The following is a 20,718-nucleotide window of genomic DNA, read 5'->3' on the forward strand; positions in this document are numbered from 1 at the left end:
AGAGACACACACTAAGACACACTGAAGTCAACTGTTGAAAGGCAAAGACAAAGAACTGTGAAATTAGCAAGACAGAGGTGACTCATCACATCAAGGAAGGTTCACTATCCTGAAGGCCAGAAGGTAGTAGGTTGATATACAAGGAAAAAAACCCAAACCTGTCAACCAAGAATTTCATACCTGGCAAAACTGTCCAACAAAATTGAGGGGAAAATTAAGACATTCACAGAAAGAGGCTGATTAGCTGTTTAAGAAGTGATAAAAGAGGCCTTACAAACTGAAATAAACTGACACAGACAAAACTTAAAGCCATATGAAGAAATTAAGTATCTCTAGTAAAGACAATATATAAAATTATAAAAGCTAGTATTACTGTAAATGGTTTGCAACTCCAGTTTTGCTTTCACATAATTTAAGAGATTGATATTTAAAAAAATTATTGCTGGGGATTTAGCTCAGGGGTTCTGCCAGCTGCCTTGCAAGCGTAAGGTCCCAAGTTCAATCCCTATACCAAAATAAATAAATAAATAAATAAATAAAATTCTATGTTTTGAACACACAATGGATAATGATGTAGTTTTTATATTAATAACTGAAAGAATTTGGGGATGGAGCTTTAAAGGAGCAGTTTTTATATGCTATTAAAGTTAATTTAGTATAAATTCAAAGTAGAGTTAAGGCTGGAGATTTAGCTTAGTGGTTCTGCTGCCTGCCTTACAACTGCAAGGTCCTGAGTTTGATCCTCAGTACCAAAAAAAAAAAAAAAAAGTACAAGGTTAAAACTTAGTATGTTGTATGTACTATCCATGGTTAACAAAAAAGAAAATAGAGAATATAATATGCATACAAAAGAAAGCAACTGAAATATTTCTCTATGAAAACACAACTAAACATAAAAGAAGACAGCAATGCAGGGAATGAGGGATGCTTTCATGATGGGTGCTCCCTGGAGGGATGTGGCACAGACCAGCTGCACAGTGCCACTGCACCTTTTCAACAATCCAGGTATTTGGTCTGATCCAACTGTATCATCTTTCAGATTAATTTTTTTTCAGGGTTTGTTTTCAGAGTACCTGTATTTTCAGTGAATCCTTTATGAACCTCTCCAATATTAGCCCTTCTCGAGTCAGGCATGTTGGATCAAAAACCTAAGATCTTATTAAATAGACTAGCTAATTGCTACTCTGAGTCTCTGAAATGCCTGTGTTTTACAGGCTTGGTCCTCTTGGTGGCACTATCAAAACACCACGAAACCTGTGCTAGATCATCTAGGTCACTGCTTTGAAGGGGATTTTGGGATCTCAACCCCTTTCTTTTTTCTATCTCCCAATTGATGCGGTAAATGGTTTTACTCTGTTACATGCTCCTACCAGGGTGCACTGCCTCACTATAGGCCCCAAAACAACAGGCCAATTGATCACAAACTAAAACCTCTAAAACTGTGAGCTAAAAATAAACCTTTTATGTGCATAAACTGACTATCTCAGATATTTTGTTATACTCACCAAAAGCTAACACAGCTATCACATAGCTGTAGGCATGTGAGGTTCTGCAATGTGATAATGGCATTTGTTGTAGAAGTCAGATGTGTGAGAGCAGGCAGACTGTGAAATATGAATACTTTAACAAAAGCAAAATAATTAACATAAATTTTCAAGTGTTCCAAAGGCCATTTTCCAGAAAACAGTATTATCAACTGCTGAAAAGACTAGTCAGCAATTTGTTAGAACTAGAAAAGAAACCGTTGGGCCAGAGAAGCATATGGTTGGAACTCAAAATGCATATGAGGAAGAATGACATTTCTTGATGGTAAATAAGAGCACATCCAGGAGGCAACACCCTTAACAGAAGGCAAGTAACAACCTTGGGATGAAATTGGATGAATATTCTCAAGTCTTTTTTTTGGTATCAGGGATCAAACTCAGGCCCTTGTGCTTGCAAGGCAGGTGGCAGAACCACTGGGCCAAATTGCCAGTCTTGAATATTCAAATAGATTCGTGCAAAGACTAGGAGTGTGCTACTATTTTCCAGTTCAAAAGAATAAAAGGTAGGTCTGGGGATTTAGCTCAGTGGTTCCACTGCCTGCTTTGCAAGTGCAAGGTCCTGAGGTTGATCTCCGGTACCAAAAAGAAAAAAAAAGAATAAAAGGTGAAATGAGAGACAGGTAAAAAGTATGTAATAAATAATGAGAGCTGGGCGTGGTGGCACAGGCCTGTAATCCCAGCACTTGGGAGGCTGAGTCAGGAGGATCGCTGTGAGTTCGAGTGCCTGTAATCCCAGCACTTGGGAGGCTGAGTCAGGAGGATCGCTGTGAGTTCGAGACCAGCATGAGCTACATAGTGAGTTCCAGGTCAGTCTCAACTACATAGTAAGTCTCAAAAAACATAAAACAAAAGAATGAGATATTATTCCTACAATCTTTTTTTCTTTTCTTTTTTTTGGTACCAGAGATTGAACTTGGGTCCTTGCACTTGTAAGGCAGGCGCTGGAACCACTGAGCTAAATCCCCAGCCCCCTACAATCTATTTTTGATGTTTTATTTCCTTGATTCTGTACCTAAGTTAAAAGAATCTTCCCATTTTACTCTCAAGAGAGTGTCTTCTTTGACAAATAATTTAATGTGCTTCGTACTTTTATTTCTAAAGGAACTATATTTAAAATGTTTCATTCAAAGAGCTGAAGAAGAGATTCAATTTATTAGCAAGATGTGTGGGCAGAAAATTATTTTCCCATCCATAGCTAAGAAAATGTAGAAGGGTATTCATTTGTCACAGGAAAATCTCTCTGGGAAATGTACATTAGGCTATGATTAATTCTGAGCGTAGGCTTCTTTAAAAGTTCCACATGAATTCCTTCTGGGCTCTGGGGCTACTAATACATCAGAGAGTGTCTGGGATCCATGTCCCTCAGTGACAGGAACAGGAAAGTACTGGATCTGACATTGGCCATGTAGTTTGGGTGTGTAGCCTCGCCTTGCTCTAGAAACAGCCTCCCACCCCGCTGACAGCACCCCCAAACTGACTGTGCTTCTGAGGCAGTTCAAAACCTTGCTCGGTTTCTCATCATAGGCGTAGTCTCACATGGTATCATATTGTAAAGTGGTTCATTCCCTGGCCTCCACGTCCCAGTTCTGTTCCCTGGACCCACAATCTTTTTATTTTCCTTTTCTGAGCCTTTTTAGAGCTGGGCCCATCTTTATAGCCCTGTGACCCTGTGGCTGTTTCAATTCATCTCCATTTCCCACTTGGCTGCTGCTGTCTTGTTCCCTGGGGAGCACTTTGCACTTCTTCCTGCCTACAGGGTCTGCTGCTTGCTCGATAGCCTGTGTCCCTGTTAGAACCTTCCATTTGCAATCTGTAGAGGGCAGCTTCTCTTTCGGATTGTGAGCATGAAATGCTTGCTTTGGCAGCACATATACTAAAAAAGACTGTGAGCATGAAAGAATACCTTCCCTAAGATGCCCTGGGGTCTTAGCTATTAGATCAATCTCTCTTTTCATTTTCAGTACCAAAACCTTTCATCTCAATATGCCCCCTAAGTAAAGCAGATCACATCAGAAGAAGGCAGGGCAGCTCTGTGACATGTCGGGAAGGACTGGAGATGAGCTGGCTGACATCCTGTGGCAAATACCGGGTGTCCCTGACAGCATTTTTAATTGGCCAGAATTTTGAAATCTAGCACAGAGAGAAACCATCTTCATGGATTACTTCACCTCAAGCTGTCATACAGATCTTACATCCAAAGAACTCTCTCCTGAGAATTACTATCCTAGTTTGATGTAAAGACCAAGCTCCAGTCAAATTTGACCTATTTAGATGAAACTGTTGCTTGCACATACTTCGTAGTGCAGGAAAGGCAGAATGCCAGGCTGTGGGGCTGCTCAGCTCTCAACCGTGACAAATCCTAGGTTACCCTGGAAATGAGGCAGAAAACTGCAAAAAGCCCGAGCAGCAAAGCAGAAGAGGCCAAAGAAAGCCCAACCTAATTTTTAAAACAAACAACACTACAAGTTCATACAATTGAATGGTTATAAACTTAATAACAACTCTAGAAGGAACATTCATGATTATATAATTTTTCTAAAAATACATAAAATGTCAACTAATTAAAACCAGAAAATGCTCAAGCAAATGACGTTTATATCTAAATATTTATAAACAGGTGCTTTTGGGGAATGTAATTCTCTTTTCAGCCTTGTACTGTCTAATTCTGATTCATTGCTTTTACTCTCAGATATAAAGCAGGATTACACCTTGGGTTTCTTTCATTACTGCCTTTGTTTTTTAAATGCAGCTACATTTTATTGCCATTGTATTTTTTAGTGCATATAACCCTGTGATTATGCTTTACTATAAAGTGTCATCATTATCAATTATCACCCTTTTAAAAGAGGCATCAGAAATATACTTTTTTAATAAAACAGGATTTTTAAAACAGAAAATGAGTACCAGGAGATGAGTGTTTTGACAGCCTAGTTTTGCACATTAAAAAAAGAAAAAACATAAAAAATGAGGCTCATATTGCATTTTGCATTTTGATTTCAGTTCTTTAATAGTTTTAACAATTACTCAGAACACCAAAATTTTCACAAAAACCATAGGTACAATTAACTTATTTTAAAAAGCTTCTTTTCAATACAGAGGATTTGCTGAAAAACAAAGCAAAAAATGTAATATCCAAAATATGTAGCATTTAGTATTTGGAAGCATTTAGTGAAATAAGTCTTTCTTGCATACTAAGCAAGTTGATCAGGCGTGGCCCAGAATTCTACATAATGATGATTCACTTCTAAAATACTCCTTATTGTTTTGTAATGTTCCATTTATACCTATAACAGTCCCAAACCAATTCTAATCTAGAAGCATTCTTCAGGTAATAGAAAGCACATTTTTCAAACACTATGCATAACACAGTGATTAAGGAATATTAGGGGAAAAAGAAAGCTTAACAAAATCTTGCTAAAACTAATTGAAAGTCTTCATGAACCAATAAGACCATAAAAATATTTAGTATTTTATCTCAGTTTCTGTCAAATACTTGCAAGAACTACTTAACGCTAAAAGTACTCAGTACAATGCCAGAATTTAAATTACTGATGTTTCAAAATTTCACTCAGAATATTAGACATGAAAAACATTAGGAGGGGTTAAATTCTGCCATACGTAAATTATGTGTCATCCATTTATATCTTTTTCTACCTTACTTCTTCACCAAAAATCGTGTTATGTCTGATCCATGCTTTGACGCTACAGCTAGTCGTTTCACCTGGCTTCTTTCCTTGGCTTGTCTGGCAGTTCTCTAGAAGTTAACAAACACATATGTGTATACATTACAAAAAAAGCACTGGGTATAGAAGCTCAGAAACTCTGTACTGTTAGTCTGGAGAAATCAACACTGTGCCTTCACCTAGTGCTTGGCCATAAGGAGGTTCTCCATAGCACAAGACAGAGAGGCCTCGTGGCTCTGGCAAGTGCCCCAAGAACCTAGGTCTACTAGGACTCTGGAGGAGAAAACTCACACCTTTGAGGAATGGTTTACAACCCACTAATGCCAAGAATCTCACTGGGGATGAGGAGAGACCATAATTCTTTCTCCTCCTCCAGGTGGGTGCTCATAAGACATTTTGGGATTTCCCAGAGAGTAGCGAGGAAAGGCTCACCCACTTCCTACTCTCTGGGCCAGAAGCCATGCCCACCTCAAGTAACAAGCCAGTGTAGGGAATACAGCAACTGGATTCTTCTACTGATCCCAGAAGTAAAATTTTCATGGGAATCTCAGAAAGTACAGAAGGGGTTGCATTTTCTGTGGCCATTTTTTAATTCTCACATAGGTCTTGAATTTGTTAGTAATTTGCATAGCTGAGTAATTAGATGACTTTTTTCCAACTGAGGTCCATCTGCATGTGAAGACACTCAAGTGGAAAGAGTAAAAAGAGAAAAGGTAAAATTAAAGAAAAAAAAACAAAACCTGCTAGAGGGAATAGGCTAATATCAGACAAATCTGACACAATCTCACCTATGTAAGTATGATACTCGTGAAGAAACTGTAGAATCTCAAACATTAAAAGAAGGCTAAAAAAGGATTCACATGTCATGTAATTTCTCAAACGTGTCAAAGTTAAAAGGTTTCATGCTGCCTATTTATTGAGCTAATTCTAGAGTTATTTCTACAGCTAATTTACAAATTTTCTCAGATAATTTAGGATATCTTTTTATTCAGTTATTTATTTTTTGGTACAGGGGATGAAACCCAAGGCCATGTGCATGTTAGGCAAGAGCTTTACCACTAAACTACATTCCTAGCCCTTTTAATTTTATTTTGAGACAGGGTCTCAGATAAATTGCTCAGCCTAATCTTGAACTTGTGATCTTCCTGCCTTGGCCTCCCAAGGACAGCCTTAACCATATATGAGCATGTATAACTGCAATCAATAACACTTCCAGTTTGCAGGTCTGAGTTGTTCCAGACCATGCAATCTGGCTGGGTGTGGTGACAAGGATTTGTAATCCCAGCACTGCAGAGGTCAGGTCAGAAGATCTCAATGAGTTTGAGGCTAGCCTGGGTTATATAGTGAGTTCAAGGACAGTTTGGACTACACAGCAAGACCCTGTGTCTAGAAAACAAAACTAACAACAATGCCGGGTGTGGTGGCGCATGCCTATAATCCCAGCACTCGGAGTCTGAGGCAGGAGGATCTGGGTGAGTTGAGACCAGCCTGGGCTACACAGTGAGTTCCAGGTCAGTCTCAACTACCTAGTGAGACCCTGTCTCAAAAACAAACAAACAAACAAACAAACAAACAAAAAACTTAACAAAAACAAACTAAGACCACACAGGGCTGGGGATTTAGCTCAGTGGTTCCATCACCTGCTTTGCAAGGGCAAGGTTCCAAGTTCAATCCCCACTACCAAAAAAAAAAAAAAAAAAAAAAAAAAGACCACACAATCTGTAAATTGTATTGTTATATTTCTAGGTGGTGGTGATCCATCTTGGTTCTAGAATGCATCAAGTAGAAAGCAGCTTCTCTTATGTCTGTGACTGAGCACTTATACAGGTCCTAAGAAGAAAGGCAAAGTTTGGGTAATGGAAATGAAAATGCACCTTGGACCCCAGAGCAGGGGTCTAGTCTCACACTCACACTTTCCCAAACCTGTATGCACAATTATCAATTGGGGTTCCTAGGATGTTGGCCGTGTGTCACTGACCTCTTTGTGACAAACTGTACAGAGAGTCTGCAGATTGTCCAGGGAGCACTGTCCTCCTCCCTCGTATACCGGCCTAATGTGATCCACCTGCCAGAATTGTCCTTCCTCTGGGTTTCTTATCATTTCATTTAGCTGCAATGAGAACACAAGATCAGCAATTTTCAATACACTGTAGGAACTGTTGGTTTTGTGTTGTGTAATCATGTCTACACAGCAATATCATGGAGAAAATAATTAGGGCAGCTTTCATAGATTTTGTTTTGAGTTAAAAAACAAATCCCTAGCTTGGCAATTTGACTAGTAAAATGTATTTCTGAAAAAGTATTTTCTCCTTATCTAACATTTTTTTTTCAAGAGATAGGATCTTGCTATGTAGTTCAGGCTGTCCTTGAATTCATTGTGTAGCCCAAACTGGCCTTGAACTCCTGTGATCCTCCTGCCTCAGCCTCCTGAGTGCTGGGATTATAGGCATGTAATCCTAGGCACCACGCCTGGCTCCTAACGTATTTTGAAATACTACTCAGCTAGTATGAAATACCATGGCTCTTGATAGATTGGGGAAAACTGGTAATTCCTGCACCTTTCATTTAGTTTATACAGTCACTAAACCAAAAATGAGAAAAGAATGAGAACAGATTGAAAATTAAACATGGTTCAATATTACTAACTTTCACTGTTGACCTAAGTGCATTTGTTACTGTATCAGTGGCAGTTTAATATTAATAGCTATCACCCAGACCTTTTATTCACAGAGCACTTCTTAAGTTACATGGAATAGAATGAGATTTCTAGAACTAGCTTTGGTAACTTTCGCAAGAAATAAAGATGTCCATTTAAAACAGCCACTATGGGGCCAGGGATTTAGCTCAGTGGTGCCGCTACCTGCCTTGAACGCTCAAGGTCCTGAGTTCAATCCCTGGTACCAAAAGGAAAAACAAAAAAACAGCCACTATATAGATTATATTTAGCCACTGATGACCTACATTAAAATGGGATTGCATTTTAACATTTTACCTGAGATTGCAAAACTAACTAGCACTATGGGAGTGCAATTGTTAGAATATCACAAATAAGTAGCTGGGCGTGGTGGAGCACGCCTGTAATCCCAGCACTCAGATCACTGTGAGTTAGAGACCAGTTTGGGCTACACAGTGAGTTCCGGGTCAGTCTCCACTATATAGTTAGACCCTGTCTCAAAAAAAACCAACCAACCAACCAAACAAACAAACAAAATGAATATCACAAATAGTATGGCAGTTCTTTTTTCTTAGTCTTGCAAATTATAATACACATCATGACTGGTAACGATGAGAAGCCATGATTGTTTCTTAAGCACTTTTAAGAAAGCTTGTCAGACCCTCTGATGACACAGTGACCTTATCAATAGGGCTGACCTGTGAGGAGCCACAGAGGCAGCAAGCTGGAGCAGTAAACTTTGTCCCGCTGATCTCTCCTACTGCCTGTGTCATTCTCTCTTCTGTACTAACTTCCCAATTTCTGTTAGAAGATGCATTGATTTTTATTTTTGAAGTTGGCACTGTTAGAAGCAACTACAAATGGCAGTCTTGCACATCAAGCAAATGACATATTCTTAGGAAAAAAAATCCATCTTGGTTCTGCCTTTTGTAACCAACGCCTTCTCTCTGAGCAGCTTTCACTCTGACATATTCAATAATCCAGAAGGTGCTTCTTTATTTTTTCCTAGCAACTGTACAGTAAATCACTTGGGGCCTCTCTTCTAAATTGACCTCTTGGAAGAATCACTGCCTCCGACAGGACTGTCCCTACCTGAGCCCTGTGTATTCCTTATCCTTAAAGGACTTCTGTTCTGGATGTCTACCAGGTTACTTCTACATTCCTGGAAAGGTGGCTTTCAAATTGACCTTGAATCATGTTCTGGAAGCCTTCACACTGTGGCAGCAGATAGCAACTGGAGTCTGGCCAATACCCCTAGAAGGGGTGCAATATGTCTCTCATCAATTAGACCAAAGGATCTCTCAGAAACTCTGTATGTCACTAGGGAAATAGTACATATTTTTCTAGCTCTCAAAGACACACTAATTCATCTTTATAGAAATGCTTACTATTTCTATTATAATTTATCAATACTAGATAAATAAAAAACGTTGCTGACAGAAATTCATGCAATATATATATATTTGGGGGGTACCAGGGATCAAACTGAGGTCCTTGTGGTTGTGAGGCAGGCAGGCGGTAGAACCACTGAGCTAAATCCCCTGCCCCTCATGCAATAGTTTGATGAACAGAGAATGGTTCAGGAGTGATCCTTTTCCAAATTTATTTGGTTTGTTTTGTTTTTTGAGACATGGTCTCACTATGTAGCCCAGGCTGCCCTTGAACTTGTGCTGATCCTCTTGCCTCACCTCCAGAGTGTTGCGATTACAGGCGTGTACTACCATGCCTGGCTCTGGGAGTGATCCTTTTTAAACTAAGCCTACTAAAAAATTATATGTTGTGTTTTAGGTTGAAATTTAGAACTGTTTAGATAACAAAATAAAAAATCCAATGGAGTTTTGCAAATCAAAGTGAATACTGATGATAATGTGCTATAAAGAACAGTGTGTCATAAATCACTTTACTAAATCACATTTGTGAACACCATAATGAACTACACTTTGGGAGTATCCATTTGCCCCATGTCATTCAATATTAACATCATGAAAAGCAGTTTTAGGTGTCTCTTGATGCAGCAAGTCCCCTGTTATGATCTTTCGCAAAATAACCAAATCAGAATCTACAATTAATATATAGTTATTCAGGAAATTGGTGGGGGATAGAAGAACATATCTAGCAACACTATGAGAATAATGGGAGATAATCCAGAAGGTAGGAAATCCCAAAGACAAATGATCCAGTTTCTTCAACAATCAAAAAGGTGCTAGTATGATCAAATGGAGGCTAAAAGGCATAATGATAAAAAATAATGTGTGGTCATATTTTGATCTTAAATTGAACAAAGCAACTACAGAAAGACATTTTTGAGACAATCTGGGAAATACGAATTTATTGTAATTTAAGGAATTATAATTGTGTTGGAGTGATAATTCACTGTGATTGTATTAGAAAGAAAGGGGGAAGAGGGATAAAGAGGAGGAGGAGGAAGGAGGAAAGAAGGAAGTCTTTACTCGTGAGTTACATAATAAAAAAAATTTAAATTGTAATTTGCTTTAGGAGAAAAAAAGAAGTGATGCAAGGGACAGATGAAAACAACTGGCAAAATGTGGTAACTGCTATCGCTTCTTGGCCTTTTTTAAGACCAAGTGTAAAACGTGGGTAGCTGCTAATGCTAGACGGTGCATATATGGGTTCATTATTCTCTCTACTTTTATATATATATTTGAAAATTCCCAAGTTAAAAGGTTACAAAATGAAGTACTACCCATCACTCAGTACAATGCTGCCTTCTGTCACATGACTATAATTTACCTGTTCTAATGAGAGTTTTGAAGTCCAGGTAGCATCCAAAAGATTCTTCCTCTGACTTTTAGGGGCATCTCTAAGATGTAAAAAGAGTTCTTGTGCATTCACATTACATAGCTGACACACGCCATGTTCAATTTCAAATACTCTGGCTCGCAGGTAACTGTTATTAGATCGCATCCAAAATTCCTCTTGACATTTTAGAGAGCAAAACCGTGAATCCCATGCATTTGTTGTACACTCTTGCTTACTTTGGCAAGTGGGATGCTGGCAGTGAAGGCAAAGTGGATGTCCTTCATTATCCACAGCTTGCAAATAGCCTTTAGATGCAGAAGACTTCACCGTGAGATCAGCTTGGGATGTGTGGGGATTTACAAATGGGTTACATGGTCCATCTTTAAGAAAATTTCTGCAATTGAACAAAACATTGGATAGGTCACTAGTGAATGACTATGCTAAAATAGTCACGACTTCATGTAAGTTTGCAAATCTAAACAGTGAACACAGATGAACATAGATTTTGTGATTCATTGTGGAGATAAGCTAGCTATAGTCAGTACTCTATAATCCATAGCAAAGGAAGAATGGTGCAATACAAAAATTAATTTGATTTATGCTGACTTCAGGAACTTAGATGCATCCACGTTAAACAATCAGACTGAAACATTTAGAGAAGTTGGAAAATGAGAAGAAAATGCTTCTTCAGACTGAGACAAAACAGGATAATATAAAACCCCAACTAAAGCTTAGTAGCTAGCTAGCTTGCTACTTAAGTACGGTGGGTCACATACCTCAACAGGCCAGAGAGGTTACTGCAAATCTTCACAGCCATAAAGTGACACAGCAAAGTAGCCGACAATGCTGACAGGAATTAGAACTAAAGGTTTGGTAGATATTGTGTCTGCTGTGTTGTGTTTTGTTTTGTTTGTAGTACTGGGGATCAATGACCTTGAGCTTGTGAGGCAGGCGCAGTTCCGAAGTAAATCCCCAGACCTTTGTGTGTGATATTTGATCAACAGGTAAAGTCAGAGTTGACAAAAACAGGAATGAAACACGATAGCATAAGAGTTTAGTTTGTTAGGAAACATAATAACTTTTCAAGAAAGGAGAAATAAACTGGGCCTGGTGACACACATCTGTAATCATCACCACAGGTTGAGATAGGCAGATTGCAAATTCGAAACTTGGGAAACATCACGAGACCCTATCTCAAAAGAAAATTTAAAAAGGAAGTGGGGGTGGGAATGCAGCTCAGTGGTAGAGTGGTTGCTTGGCATATGTTGGGCCTTCACCCCACAAAGAGTACATTATTCAATTATGTTGAAAATTCCTGCCATGGGAAGTAAAAAATGTTTTGCTTATTTTCCATGGTTGGTTGGTAGAAGGGTCAAAATAAAAGCCTTTTATAGTTGAAAGAACTCAAGATTGTGAGGCTGAGCCAAGATTTATCTCAGGTCTCCTGGCATCTTCTACCCAGACCTAGGGGAGGTCACTTAGGTCACCTGGTCTGCCTCATCTCTAATTTTTTGTTGTTGTTGTTTTTTGAGACAGGGTGTCACTATGTAGTTGAGACTGACCTGGAACTTTGTGTAGCTCAGGCTGGTCTCCAACCCACAGCGATCCTCCTGCCTCAACCTCCTGAGTGCTGGGATTACAGGTGTGCGCCACCATGCCCGGCTTCATCTCTAATTTTTAAGGTGATAAGATTTCATAGGGATGCTAGAAGGATGGAAGAGTTACTAAATCCTGGTATCTCTTTGTAACATCTACAGTAGCCACACAAAAGTTAGGTAATACTACTGAAATTAATATATACATTTTAAAAAGTATTCTTATTACTACCATATCCTTACTTTATTGAAGGGTCCTGCAGCCGGGATTCTTTTGTGATCAGACGGACATGTCCCCCATCTTTTTTTACCTTGTCCATTGAGGCTATAGCAACATCTTCTTTGGTTATGTATCTGGAACAATTACATGTTAAGTATATTTCCTTTCTTACACATATACGTTTCTCTATTTCATATTCACTTGCTCCTTGCAAAAGCAAGATATGGTTCTATTGACTGTGCTATTACTAAATGAACGCGGAATGCATGCCCTTTACATTGACTGGGGACTATTATGTGAGAGAAACATTGCTTTGTTCCAAATTAGCTTTCTCAAGATTAATTTTTCTAAGAAAGTGGTTAAGTCATTCACTATCATTTGGGCCAATTTTCAAAATTTAGGGAAATAAATTGAGTGTGGGAATTAGAAATGATCAAATAGAAGCACAACTGACAGCCTTAAGGAAACTGCTCACTGAATTATGTGGAAATTTTCCAAGTATATTTTTATCTCCCTCTTGACCTTCCCAGCAAGGCTCCTCCAATTCACCTCAGTTGCCATACTTGTGTCGGTATTTTTGAATAACCATAGTCAGTCACACCTACTATAATCTCAAGGTTGTTCCCATTAGTGTCAGTTCATACAAGAGTTATGGAATCTTCCACTGAAACAAAGCTTTGATGTGGGACTCAGAACCTTATTATACAATACTATCAATACACACAATGGTCTAGGCGCTAGAAGTAAAGACAACAGTAATTCTAGTTAAGGTGATAGGAATTTAAGCAGGTAAAATGCAATTACCTAATTAATTCCTTCTAATTAGTATGGCCCAGTTTCTCTGGTCATTTATACCCTTTGTAGATTAAAAAAAAAAAAACAAATTTCTTCACGCCTTTAAGTAGCTTAATAGAGTTCAATCATGACAAAATCATGCAATCATAGGTGAAATTTTAGGAAATCTGCTTTGGTCTGAAATTAGTAATGGCAGATTTAGTAATAAACATATTTCTTTCTATAAACTATTTTTTTGTTTGTTTGTTTGTTTTTTGACACAGGGTCTCACTATGTAGTTGAGACTGCCCTGGAACTCACTATATAGTCCAGGCTGGTCTTGAGCTCACAGCAATCCTCCTGCCTCAGCCTCCCGAATGCTGGGATTACAGGCATGCGCCATCACGCCTGGCCCTATTTTATTAATGTTGATTAGGTGATTATGTGCATGCTGTTCCAAATTTAAAGGCATACAATAGTTTATATAGAGTAAACAGCAAGTTTCCCTCTCATTTCTGTTTTCCCCTTCCCCAGAACCTATTCCTGTTGCCAGTTTTTAAAGAAGTAATTTGTGTGTATCTTTTACTTATTTTTGCATTTCACTGAAATAATTCATATACCACATAATTCACCAATTTATAGTCTACAATTTGGTGTATTTTGGTATAGGCACAAGATTGTATAACCATCACCATTACTAACCCCAGAACATCTTCATCCAATTCTCCATTTCCTGAAGGTAACTTATATTCATTGCTATTCACTTACTACTATTTTAATTTTTAGAAAAAAATGATAGTGTAGTATAGACACTAATCTTCACCTTGCTTCTTTTTCCAGAACCAACATCTCAGAGATCTTTTTACATTGGTATACACAGAGTTGCTCTGTTCTTTTTAATGGTTACATGTTATTCTGTAATTTGGACAAACTATACATCTAAGCAGTCTCTGATTAACGGCATTTAGGTTGTTTCCAGTATTTGCTGTCACAAACAATGCTACTATAGATATGTGTGTGCATTATATTTTCTATACTTGAAGTATATGTCGAATACCCAGAAGTAGTAGAATTCCTGGGTGAAAAGTTCTGGGTGCTTTATACATGGGTAGATTTTGATGAACTGCTTTCAGGTTGCAGTAGTGCATGTCTCTACCAGCACTGACTGAGAGCACCTGTGTCCCTACACTTTCAACAGCATGACCACGACCATATCATTTTAAAACATCAGGCAGATGGTGATAGATGACACTCTCACTCTCTCTCTCTCTCCCTCTCTCTCTCTCTCTCTCTCATTGGGCATCTCCTTATGGCTTTAAAATTGCATTTCTCCTAAAAGAGTACAGCAGAATATCCATATATTTACATTTCACTTGTGTGTCTTTCTTAAAGTACAAAAGAAATTAAATCACAGTAAATAATTTTTGAGTTAATTTGACCTTTAAGTTCCTCTCCAGCCCTTTGTTTCTTCAACTATTTTGTGCCCTTGACAAAAGCACTTGGCTAAAGTATTTCTGTAAATTCTAAATGATCTAAGACCTGTCCTAGCTTTGAGGGACAACGGGATATTGAGCCTTGCCTCAGGCATTATTCCATGTTTAAAAGCTTACAAACCCAATCCAGCAACTTTAAAATGTGCTGAGAAATACAGTTAGAGACTGAGGAACTAATAATAAACTCTTGCTTTTGTACAACAGGTTTAAGTGTAAAATTTTTGGAAAACACAGAAACAAATTGAGCAACTCCAAAGAAGGGAGCTGATAACTTTCAAACCTAGTTCCAAGTTGCCAATATTTAATTTTCCACTGAGGTTTGCTAAGAAGTTCATGTAAATATAGCATTTCTCAAAAGGATTATGATAAATAATCCTTTTGTTAAATAAAGTTGGTAAATAGGGAAGTAATGTTACCTACTAAACTAATTCCTAGATGGGGAGGTAATGTAAGAAAGCAATTTTTACAAGGAGAGAAGAGTGTGTATTGGAAAGAAGTCCACACTAATGAATACAAGCATGGGCTCTGGGTTGCTGACCTGCTTTGTACATCAGGTATAGGACAAGGACAAAGAGTTGGTATCTGACCAAGACAGAGCTCCCACAAAATCAGGCCTGCCTCTGAAAAATGGAACTCACTCTAACAATGGTTAAAGATCTTGGCTCTAATTTACATCTAAGAGTGAGCTACCCAAAAGCAGGTTGCCAGCTCCCAGCTTACATGACGCCTACAAATTGGTGGAGTCACTGGAGGATAATCTTATTAGAAATCTAGCCATTGCTTTGGGAAGGGGGGAATGCCAAAGTCAGTACCGATATGTCTTTTTTCTGGAGTCATTTAACTTTTTTCTTTCTTGGTACCGGGAATCAAACTCACTTGTGAGTCAGGCAGTCCCCGGCCCATTTAACATTTTTAAGAGATGAATCCTAAGCTGGAAGCAGGGTGCATGCCTAAAATCCAGCACTCTGGGAGGCAAAGGAAGAAGATCATAAATTTGAGTCCCTCCTGGGTGGATTAGCTAAATCCTGCCTCAAAAAGCCTGGGGATGTAGCTCACAGGTGGAGTGCCCTTGGGTTCCTTGAGAAACCTCCATTAAGTTTTTAAAGTGGTCTTCTAGACAATTTCTAGGTCAATAATAGCAAGTATATATCTCTACTTTTAAAAATTTCAAAGTTTTACTCTTAGTAAATTATCACAAGTATTGTTCTTATTCTTATGCACAAATGTACCTGACAACACACTTTGAAACAGCTGAAGAAATTTTTCATTGTATGGCACTATTAGAATTTCTGTAATCATTCATGCCCTGCTCCCAATATACCTACCATTGATGGATTTAAAAAATCTGTATTGGCTGGGGATTTAGCTCAGTGGTTCGGTGGCCTGCCTTGCAAGCGCAAGGACCTGAGTTCAATCCCCAGTACCAAAAAAAATAAATAAAAATAAAAAATAAAAAATCTGTATGCATGGAAAAAGCTAAAGAACTGAGATTGTGAAGTGCTGGCATGTGAGGATGAGAAGAGATTACAGGTATATGAAGATAGCAAGAGACAAAGCTCTCTCTGCCAATGTTGCAGTTTGGCTTATTGCTTTTGATCTCTTCGAAAGCAGTCCCTGGGCTACAGAGCAGTCGACCTCATAAACTTTGCTTGAGAAAGGAGTCTACAGAGAACTACGATTTGATCAAATTCCCTAAATATCTCATATGTTGCTATAAAATAACTACTTTTATATACAATTTTATTTTATTTTTCAGTACTGGGAACTGAACTTAGGACCTTGCACTTGCCAGGCTGCCACTGAGCTAAATCCCCGGCTACAATTTTACTTTTAACTCATTAGGATTTCACTTCCCTAAGATGCTTCAGATTACCTATAGAAATAGTCATGAAAAGTAACATAATATGAAATAGAAAAGACAATTCACACCTTTTGGTACTATTTTGTTTGGCTTGTTGCTTTGTGATTTCTTCTAAAGCAAGAACTGGACTACAGAATAGCTGCCCACTTTTCCTGATTATCCTCTGCTTCATGGCAGTTAGGCTGTTCCATTCTCGAACAAATCTCAAAATCTGGCAGAAAATGAAATAATAAAAACAGTGAACAGCTCACCAGGCATACTCATTTGAAAGTTAAGTTATTCACAGCATGAGAAAACATGTTTTGTTATATACCTGAAACAAAATTTCTTCAATTTACTCTAATTTTCATATATTCATTGCAATCAACAGACAATTTTAAAGAGATCTCTCTCAATCCAAAGATTTCTAAAAGTCTTATTTTAGGATATGCAGTATGTGTCCTTATCACACACAAGGACCAATATTGATGATGTGCACATCAAGGCAAAAATAGGTCTAAAAAAAAAAGAGACCAAAATAGGTCTAGAACATACTCGAGCAGTAGCCAAGGCAAAACTTGTCTTGGAGATAGCAGGTCTTGCAGGGCTGACAGATGACAGAGTAACAGTGCAGCATCTGAGAAGCACTTTCTGATGCATAAATTATTGGAAAAATAGCCATAGCCATCAATACATTTGGGACCTTTTAATTAGGGTTGCCATTACTCTTACTTATTAGTTCATTACATGTAACTGGCTATTTTTGGGGAATCTGAGGCTCAGGATTACCTGACACCAAAGAAAATAGCCCATTGCTAACTTTTCCTTTAAGAAAGGCACAGCTGACTTAAGGGCAATGCTTTACTTTCACTCAAAGCACGGAAAAAACAAAAACCAAAACTAAAACCAAAATTTCCTTGTTAAAAAAAAATGGTTGAGTGCATGCTAGGTCAGTCCTTATACATGGTGACCCTTCTCAGAAGCACAAGTAAACCAGCCACAGGTCAGAGTTAAGGCTTTCTGGCAGGTGACCTGGCCTGTATTGCGCACTGCTGCTTCAGACAATGAATTGCTCTCAGAATTTATCCTTAAAAGATAAAATGTGATTATGATAGATACAAATATCACAGTTGCTAATCCTGTGAATGAGAAATTAAATGATGTGGGGATGAGTCTATCCACAGAAACAGCAGCTTTAGGTGTGATCATCTGCCAAAGAAACAGATTTCACATTTATTCTTAGCATCAGGGTAATTAACAGACATTGCCTGGGTAGATAAAGATGCAACCAATGATTTGATTTTGTAATAAAACACAAAACACTGGTTTATTAAACTCAAAATAATCACTGAAATTACTAATAAAACTGTATTTAAAACAAATACAACTATTTTTTTTTATAACCATGCTTACCAGAGAGCGATTTTGTTTCAGTTGAAAGCTTGGTGGTAAGTCTTCCCAAAGGTCTAATTTTATATCCAAAGGAATGAAATTATAGTTCAACTGTTTTCCATCCTGATTATAGGTTAGAAAGATATTATTAATCCAATTTTGTCTGTAGGCACTAATAACTACTTTAAAAGAAAATAATTATATTATGGAATAATATATGCAAGTCTCCATTAAGATAGACTAGGTGATTTAGAAAGTTCTAGACAAGAGTCCCCCAACATCACTATTCTGGAGGGACTGGGAGGTAAGGAGGGGAGGCAGGTTCTCCTTGCTCCCTACAAACCAGCATTGCTCCCACTTAGTCCAAACCTTCTGCCTTCAACTTGGCACACTGTGTTTACTGCTCTATAATGCCCCTTCCTACTGCCTAAACCTAGAAATAAAAGAACAAGGAAGCTTGTACCCTGGAAATTAATATAGAAGAGTTTCATTACATCTTTGAAGTTAACAGCAGCATAACTATTCCTAAAGTCACAAATAAACTTTTTAATAATCATTCATAATCATTTATGTCAAAGAAGGGAACCAGCACCCCCAGCATTCTGAACAGCTCTCTCCAAATGGGTTGATGTATTTGTTATAAGAACAATGAAAAAGATATACAGAGCAATTCTACAGAAATTATTTAAAAATTTGCTTCTATAAAGTGACAATTTTGGTTCATGAAGACTCACTGCCAATGGCACTATCTGGAGATTAAGAAGAACTGCATTCAGGTCCCAATAATTGGCTGCACAACATCCTGAAAACTTAAGGGTAAAAAGTAACCTCGTACAAGGGTGTAGATAATTAAACACAGGTAAGAGATTATTTCTTTTTTAAAGAAAAACAGGTGGGTGTGGTGGTGCACACCTGTAATCCTAGTACTTGGGAGGCTGTGGCAGGAGGATCGCTGTGAGTTTGAGACCAGCCTGGACTACATGGTGAGTTCCAGGTCAGTCTCACTTGCATAGTAAGACCCTGTCTCAAAAAAACAGAAAGAAAGAAAAACAGGAGCATCTCGTATGAGAATCTATCATACCAATAATAGTTCAACTCATATTCCAATTATCTTAGCCAAAAAGAAATGTTACAGCCCTCACCATCACTTATTAAAAAATCTACAAAGCATTTACATGTTGATTAAAAATTTAGATACGTAATTGTAGTATACAATACTAAACCTATGTATTATGTAATTCTAAAATTTAGATATATAATTATAACATGTAATTCTAAACCCTAGACATAGGGAGTCTAGCTGAAATGAACAATTCTAATATGATATATAAGGGTAAAATATCTTTTACCGATCTTTCTTTTAAGGAGTAGATAAGAGTTTTTATCCAAATTTCTACCTCTAGATTTTATTTTAGTTTTTCATATAGAAATGAAAAGTTTATATTTCAACTGTATTGTATCCGTGAAAAGATGCCAACATTTCATCTGCTTAGTGTCACATTTAGAAAATTACAGAAAATGAATGATAACATTTTATGGTAAAGGGTCTCGTAAATACTTATAACAGTAAAAAAATACACTTCAGATTTCAGACAACAATGTCAAGGTGAGGTGGTCCATGTATGAAGGCAAGGTAGCAGAACCAAACACAGCTACAGGCTGTTGCTACAGTTTGCTTGGCAGCAAGCTCACTCCAGCCTCTCTCTACCAGGAGTTTGTAGTAGTTTCTCTCCCCGTCTCCACCCCTATCTTTATTCTGCCCTGAAGGAATACAGTCTTGAGAAAGTTTGGCTTCTGTAAAGACACAGCTGCTTCTGCTGCTTCAAAGGACAACTGCAGAAACTAACACTTATTTACAACTCATGAGGGTGAGGGATTGTGCTAAGTATTGACTTAACTAATTTGCAACAAATCCTCTCTACATTTTACAGTTGAGGTAACTGAAGCACAGAGCACTTAATGTGCCCAAGATTACACAGTTAGTAATAGATTTGAACTGAAGCAGTCTTGCCCTGAAGTCTATGCTTTGAAAGACTATGTTGTTTTACTTCTCACTGTCTTTAATTAGCTTTACAGAGGAAAAAAGTAGTTTCCTATCTCACTGTTAATGAAATTGACTATCTTCAATGCAAAATGAAAAAAGGAAGCTTTCTTCTATGTTTCAAGCTATAGAATCTGAAATGAACAATGAAATTTGAACAGTGACGCTTACTTTATTATAGAGGTGAATCCGATCCGTGTTCTTACTTGCACAAAACATTAGGCTATCATATAGCGGCAGAGTGTCTGAGCTCTTCAATTTCTCTACTAAAGAAAACAAAAGAAAATTTGCTCATCTTTTTTCCTAGGAGAGTTTATTTTAATCTTTTGCAGGTTAGAATGATAAAATAGCTATAACAAAATATCAAAATATTTGGCAAAGAACACTGGTGTATATGGCAACCAGCTAATTTCATTTTTGCTAATGACCCAACAAGAAATAAACACTCAGAATAGAAAAGATATGAGGTAGACATAAAGGACATTTTCCCGTCACCAGGAGTTGCTATCAGTCCTAAAACATTTAGCTCTATCTCTTTTGCTAGAGTATAATGAAACTGATACTAAATGGGCACCATTTTATCAGTAGGAATCCAGCTATGAGGTGTGATTAAAACATACAGTGACTGTTTAAACTAAAAAAATTACAGTAAAAAGCATAATGCCATTAATCTCCCTGAAAATACTCTCCCTCACTTCAAAC

General features: G+C 37.8%; 1 protein-coding gene across 10 annotated transcripts in view; it reads right to left on the reverse strand.

The window, feature by feature from the left end:
- Window positions 1-5,015: 5,015 nt before the first annotated feature.
- Zranb3 (zinc finger RANBP2-type containing 3) overlaps window positions 5,016-20,718 on the reverse strand; it is a 240,322-nt gene continuing 224,619 nt past the window's right edge. For 4 of the 10 annotated variants that reach the window (XM_010606168.2, XM_010606169.3, XM_010606167.2 and 1 more), the window contains exons 15-21: window positions 20,188-20,282; window positions 17,997-18,098; window positions 16,673-16,815; window positions 12,500-12,610; window positions 10,653-11,055; window positions 7,206-7,337; window positions 5,016-5,298 (exon numbers count right to left, since the gene is read on the reverse strand). In XM_010606168.2, the coding sequence (XP_010604470.1) occupies window positions 5,200-5,298; window positions 7,206-7,337; window positions 10,653-11,055; window positions 12,500-12,610; window positions 16,673-16,815; window positions 17,997-18,098; window positions 20,188-20,282 (1,085 nt within the window). In that variant the 3' untranslated portion in view covers window positions 5,016-5,199. Of the gene's footprint in view, window positions 5,299-7,205; window positions 7,338-10,652; window positions 11,056-12,499; window positions 12,611-16,672; window positions 16,816-17,996; window positions 18,099-20,187; window positions 20,283-20,718 lie in introns of those variants that run through there. The other 6 variants (XM_010606170.3, XM_010606171.2, XM_010606174.2 and 3 more) reach the window with 3 other exon arrangements.

This window comes from Fukomys damarensis, unplaced genomic scaffold, assembly GCF_012274545.1.
Source record: "Fukomys damarensis isolate Sample0158 unplaced genomic scaffold, DMR_v1.0_HiC HiC_scaffold_29, whole genome shotgun sequence".
NCBI classification, from domain to species: Eukaryota; Metazoa; Chordata; class Mammalia; order Rodentia; family Bathyergidae; genus Fukomys; species Fukomys damarensis.